General features: G+C 41.5%; 1 protein-coding gene across 1 annotated transcript; it reads right to left on the bottom strand.

Moving 5' to 3' along the window:
* Positions 1 to 4,606: 4,606 nt before the first annotated feature.
* On the bottom strand, positions 4,607 to 5,814 carry LOC138887377 (uncharacterized). The gene is made up of 2 exons (XM_070169120.1): positions 5,712 to 5,814; positions 4,607 to 5,106 (listed from the first exon to the last, which is right to left on the bottom strand). Exons 1-2 carry the CDS (start codon positions 5,812 to 5,814, stop codon positions 4,607 to 4,609), a joined length of 603 nt encoding a protein of 200 aa, XP_070025221.1.
* Positions 5,815 to 6,211: the final 397 nt, after the last annotated feature.

The raw sequence follows: 6,211 nt of genomic DNA, 5'->3' as shown, positions 1-6,211 counted from the left end.
GCTCCCTTGGAAATTGAAATCAGACTATCTTTGATCTATAATCAACGTTGGCATGACAAGAAGCCAACCAATCCATACCCATTATAACATCAACTTCTACCATATCTAACTCGATTAAGTCTACTACGGTAGGTCGACCATGAACTACTATTATACAACCCTTATATATTTGCTTAGCTATCACCGAGTCCCCAACAGGTGTAGACACCTCAAAAGGTTTAACCAATTTAGGTTTTATTCCAAACTTACTAGCAACTAGCGGAGTAACGTATGATAAGGTGGAACCTAGGACAATCAGTGCATATACATCATATGAGGAAACTGATAATATATATAACAATATCAGGCGATGATTCCTGGTCCTGTCATTCTACCAGCACATAAATGCGGTTCTGAGGGCTGCTCGAGCTAAATTCTCCGCCTCTGCCTCTACCATGACTCATTGGTGCTTGGGAACCTTGCCTAGGGGGACGTACTGATGATGGCGAACCAGCTACAGATCCTGCTGGCTGAGCTATGCTTGCATTACCTCTCCTTGGACAATCCCTCATAACGTGGCCCGGATAACCACAAGTATAACTAACCCCTAATCCCATACGGCACTATCCGGTATGTTGCTTACCACATTGAGTACATCATGGCAAGGGTGGCCTCATCTGATTTGACTCACCCCTACACTGAGAACCTGAGACCCTCAAATTCTGACCAGACCCTGAATATGTGGAATGATCGAATCTCTTACTGCCAAACTAAGGGTCCACGCTAGCCGAGGGCTGGGATGGATACCTCAAGTACTGCTGCCTCTAATCACCTCAAAACTCACCAGAAGGACCTGAAAACCTTGCTCTCTTATTCTGGGCCCTATCATGTTCACGATTGGCCCTCTGTTTTTGTTTACGCTCCTCTACACCCTGAGCGTATGCCTGTATATAAGAAATATCCATGTCTGGCTGAAGTGAGACCAACATACAATCGTTAAGCAAGTAAGGCTCTAATCCCATCACGAACCGTTGAACCCGATCCTCCATCTTAGATACAATAATGGGAGCATACCTAGCCAATGAATCAAACTGAAGACTGTACTCCCGAACACTCATGTTACCCTGCCGAAGGGTCAAGAACCTATCAAATCTGGCCCGTCTAAGCTCTAGTGGCAGATAATAATGAAGAAAAGCTTCTGTAATCTCCTGCCATACTGCTGGAGGGGCATCCTCACCTCTGGACAATTCCCAAGACTCGTACCAATTAACTGCAACATCTCGGAGTCTATAGGAATCCAACTCAACTGACTCAATCGAAGTGGCCTTCATTACCTGTAACATCCTCTGCACTTTATCAATAAATACCTGAGAGTCCTCGTTTAGATCTGCTCCAGTGAATACCGGAGGGTCTAAATTAATAAAGTCACAAACCCTCGCACTCACGAACCTATCTGCATGACCAATACCTACTTCCTGACGCCGAGCCTGTGCGGCTACTAATCGGGTCAATAACTGAATAACATCTCTCATCTCCTGACCCGGTGCATCCGACTAAGGTGCTGAATCTACAGGGGCGGGCACTGGAGCTGGTGCCCCTCGGAGCTCTTCTAGAAAGGACAGGGTATGTGAAGTCTGAGATGGAACCCCACCATGAGACTCTCCCCGAGCTCTAGTAACTCGTGGCGCTCGACTAGTAGTCTCAGCAGCCACAGACTTTCCCTTCTGGGCGTCCGTACTCTTTGGAGGCATTACTGAAAATATAACGTATCATTAGGAACATAAATTCTAGTATAGCACGATCTGAGATAAAAAGAGAGGATAACATCCAATATGTCCTGTAGCCTCCTATTTATAAGTGTGCTGCACGACACACCCATAAACAAGACTCTACTAGACACGGTCTATAGACAACCCTAGGACAGAACTACTCTGATACCACTTTTGTCCCGACCCAAATCGATGGGCCGCGATGGGTGCCTGAGTCTTACCTGTCAAACACCCCTAAGCATGAGTCTAAGATATAAACCAGAATAACATCTGCTGCATTATGTAAATAACAGACATAAAGGAAAAATGCCATCAAGACATATGTACGTATACATGTAGAATACAGTGGGTGAGCCGGCAAGGCTGCTACACACAGCTATACATCCAAAACTGAAAGCCGACAAGGCCACATACAACCCAACTAGACATACTGTCTACAAACCTCTAAAAGAAACATAACTGTGCAAAGACGGGACTGAGCCACTTCATACCGATATACATATATATATATATACAAACGTATCATACTAAAATTAAAGCAGTTCTGGATCAAGTGGAGCATGCCAACTCTCACGGATCAGGGATCCTAAGAAGGGGGACCGTCAACTTGCCTACTTGCACGTGCAGGCATGGAGCGTAGGCCCCGTGAAATAGGGCATCAATACGAAAAATGTACTGAGTATGTAAGACATGAAAATTATTACATAACAGACATAGATGAAACATGGAATATAGAAACACGTCTTTAAATCTAAATAACTTTGTAAATTCTAAAACGTTTATAACGTCATGCACATGCGTATAAATGTCATGTCATGCATATGTATGGGTGTACATAATTTCATCAAGCCACTAAGGGCATCCCATCATATCATCTTGGCCACAGTGGGCACACTATGAACATATACTAGCTGATTAGGTGGTGGTGCGTATATAACACGGTAACCTTTTTCCATATCCCATATACATATACATACATATATATGCGTATATAACGCCGTCTGAGTCATATTTCAGCCACTATGGGCAACATCATCATCATATACCAGCTGATCAGGTGGTGGTGCGTATATAACGCCGTAACATTTTCCCATATCCATCATATACATATATTTACATATATACGCGTATATAACGCCATTTTGTCATGTGTCAATGCACATGTATGAAATGCATGAAAAATACGTAGTAATCTCAATATTCTTTCCGAATAAATTTTTCCAACTGCTTATTATTCTGAGACCCATGAACAGAAAATAATAATAGTTTCCATTGGGAATCAAGAATATAGACACCCCTAATAATTTATGAATAGAGTAATTTATGGAAATTGTGTGTTTGCTCGTTTCTTCAGTATCATATGGACCATGCCAAAAGAGAGAAGGGAGGGCCTTAACATAACTGCTTCTTGAATTATTCAAACGAATCTACTTCTGCGAAATATGAACAAAATCTTAGACTTGGATTTACTTGAAACTGGAACGAATCTTGGATTAGATTTGAAATTTGGACGAACTTTGATTCTGCTCTAACGTGTTTAGCTTGGATTGAAAAATGAAATTTTGGACGAAATGGACTCTGATTCTGTTCTTGAACGTTTTTCTTCTTAAAGACAAAGGGTCTTTGAAATTTTATCAAGAATCAGAATGGACTACTTATTCCTTTGTCCAAAAGGAATCTAATCCGTTAAGTTGATCAAATCTCTTTCTAAAATGACTCATCCTAATGAGTTATTTAGGGACTTTACACATTAAACATATATGACAATGAGTCATATGTTGAATGGTGGCATGCTGCCACATGGGGAGTAGGGGTGGGTTATTTTATTAATTTTTATCCACTTATTAGTTAACCGGGTAATGTCTCATTATCCTGTAATTAATCAATTACCCGCATAATTTAAAAATTATCATAAATTACTTAAAATTCTATTTATTTTTAAAATACTTCATATATACTTTATATATTATACTATATATATATATATACTACCGTGGTCATATAGTACCTTGCATGGTACTAGTTCATAATTATCGGGTATTATCGCTCGACCCATATTTTATTCCAAATTGGTCACTTTCAACGAAACTCATTTTCTTTAATCTGTGTACCCCTTTATCCTTGATAACACTTATTTATCGCTTGTTATAAATAGCATAAATACGTTAACGTCAAAATGATCTCATCCCCGAGTCTACGTCGGTTAACTGAAAACAAAATTTTAACGTACGAAAACGCGAGATGTAACAACATGGTAGCTTTCACCTCTATAAAATGTTTTGCAATAAATCTTACCACTGACAAAATAGTCTTGCAGGAAAAGAAGAGTGAACAATATATATGTGGTGGATTTGTCCAAACTTTCAGATAATGAACTCACTTGTTTGATTGTCATGGACTGTGATTCCCTCCTTTGGCATAAGAAACTTGGGCATGCTAGTCTAAGTCAACTTAACAAACTAGTCTCCAAGGGCTTGGTGATAGGGATGCCTAATATTAAGTTCAAGGAAGATAAAGTTTGTGAGGCTTGTGCAAGAGGGAATCGGGTAAAATCTTCTTTCAATAGTAAGAAAATGGTGAGTTTTACCAGGTCGATAGAACTGTCCATATAGATCTGTGTGGACCAATAAGGACAATAAGCAACGGTAGTAAGAGATATGCTATAGTGCTTGTTAATGACTATTCTAGTTTGGACACTATTATTAAGATCTAAAGATGAAGAATTTTACATGTTCACTTTATTTATTAGAACCATCTTTCTTCTTCATAAATAGTAACGGTGCACCCCAAGTTGATATACTAGGCCTGATGAAACCCTTATCAAGCAACTCTTGTAACTGCTCCTTCAACTCCTTCAACTATGTTGGTGTCATGTGATACGGTGGGATAGAGATGCGCTGAGCGAACAACACCAAATCAATATCTCTGTCTTGTGGCATGCCCATCAGGTCTGCATGAAACATATCTAGGAAATCCCTCACTGCTAGAACTAACTCAACAGTAGGAGTATCAGCACTAACATCCCTCACAATGTCCAAATACGCCAAACATCCCTTCTCAACTATCCGTTGTACCTTCAAATATGAAATCACTCTACTAGGAGTGTGACTAAGGGAACCTCTCCACTCCAACCTAGGCAACCCCAAAATCACCAACATCACGGTCTTAGCGTGACAATCAAGGATAGCACGATACGGAGATAGCCAATCCATACCCAAAATCACCTCAAAATCAACCATACTAAGCAATAAAAGATCGACTCTAGTCTCATAACCCCCAATGGTAACCACACATGACCGACATACACAATCTACCATAATATAATCATCCACCAATGTAGACATATGAACATGCATATCTAAAGAATCACAAGGCATATCCAAGTAACGAGCAAAATAGGATGACACATAAGAGTAAGTTGAACCAGGGTCAAATAATACTAAGACATCCTTGTGGCACATGAAAACAATACATGTGACCACGGCGTCAGAAGCAACTGCCGCTGGCCTAGCGGAAATACATAGCAATGGGCCTGACCACTGCCTGACCGACCTCCCTCTCTAGGGCGACCTCGAACAGACTAGCCCCACCCCTAGCTGGTTGTGCAGGTGGTGTAGCTACTAGTGCTAAAATCATAGGCTGCAAGCTCTGTTGTGGGACCCTACTCAGAGTTTGGACAATCCCTCTTGAGATGACTCAAGTCTCCACACTCAAAACAACCCCCTATATAAGGCTGCTGACCCTGATAACCTGAATACGGCATGTGAAACCCTACGCAGATGGAGTACGGTAAGAACTCTATGCCGGCAATGCACTGAATGATGACTGAGTTGGGAGAGCACTATATGAACTGTGGCTAACTGATGAACCACGAGGAATATGTCAAGCAGCCTGAGGATGGCCTAAAAGGACGATATCTATTGTAATATGACTAGCCTCTAGATGAGGCACTGCTAGAACCACCTGAACCATGGGGCCTCTTGGCCTCCCACTCCTCTTGCTCAAGCCTGCGAACATGCTCCAACTGCCTAGAAATCTCGACCACCTGGTCAAACCTAGCATCCATTTTGTCCTCTCAAGCCAAACTGTAACGTAGACCATAGTTGAGGCCATCAATGAACCTGCTGATCTTCTTCCTCTTAGTGGGAACCAACCATATTGCATGACGTGCCAAATCTACGAATCTAATCTCGCACTGGGTCACAGTCATATCCCCCTATCATAGATGCTCGAACTCCTTACACAACTCCTCTTTGCGAGTCTATCGGAAAAATGCCTCTAAGAAGAGAACTGAGAACCGATGCCATGTAAGTAGTGCTACGCCAACTTGCTTGGCTGACTCATAGGTCTGGCACCATCTGTAGGGTGCCCCTTTCAGCTGAATAGTAGTAAAGGCAACTCTAGTGATGTCCACAATACCCGTTGTGCGAAGAATCCGATGATAATGATTCAGAAAACTTTGA

The sequence above is a fragment of the Nicotiana sylvestris genome, chromosome 3 (assembly GCF_000393655.2).
Source record: "Nicotiana sylvestris chromosome 3, ASM39365v2, whole genome shotgun sequence".
Taxonomy (NCBI): domain Eukaryota; kingdom Viridiplantae; phylum Streptophyta; class Magnoliopsida; order Solanales; family Solanaceae; genus Nicotiana; species Nicotiana sylvestris.
Note: the sequence above shows the minus strand (reverse complement) of the source record. Positions and strands in the feature narration are given on the sequence as shown.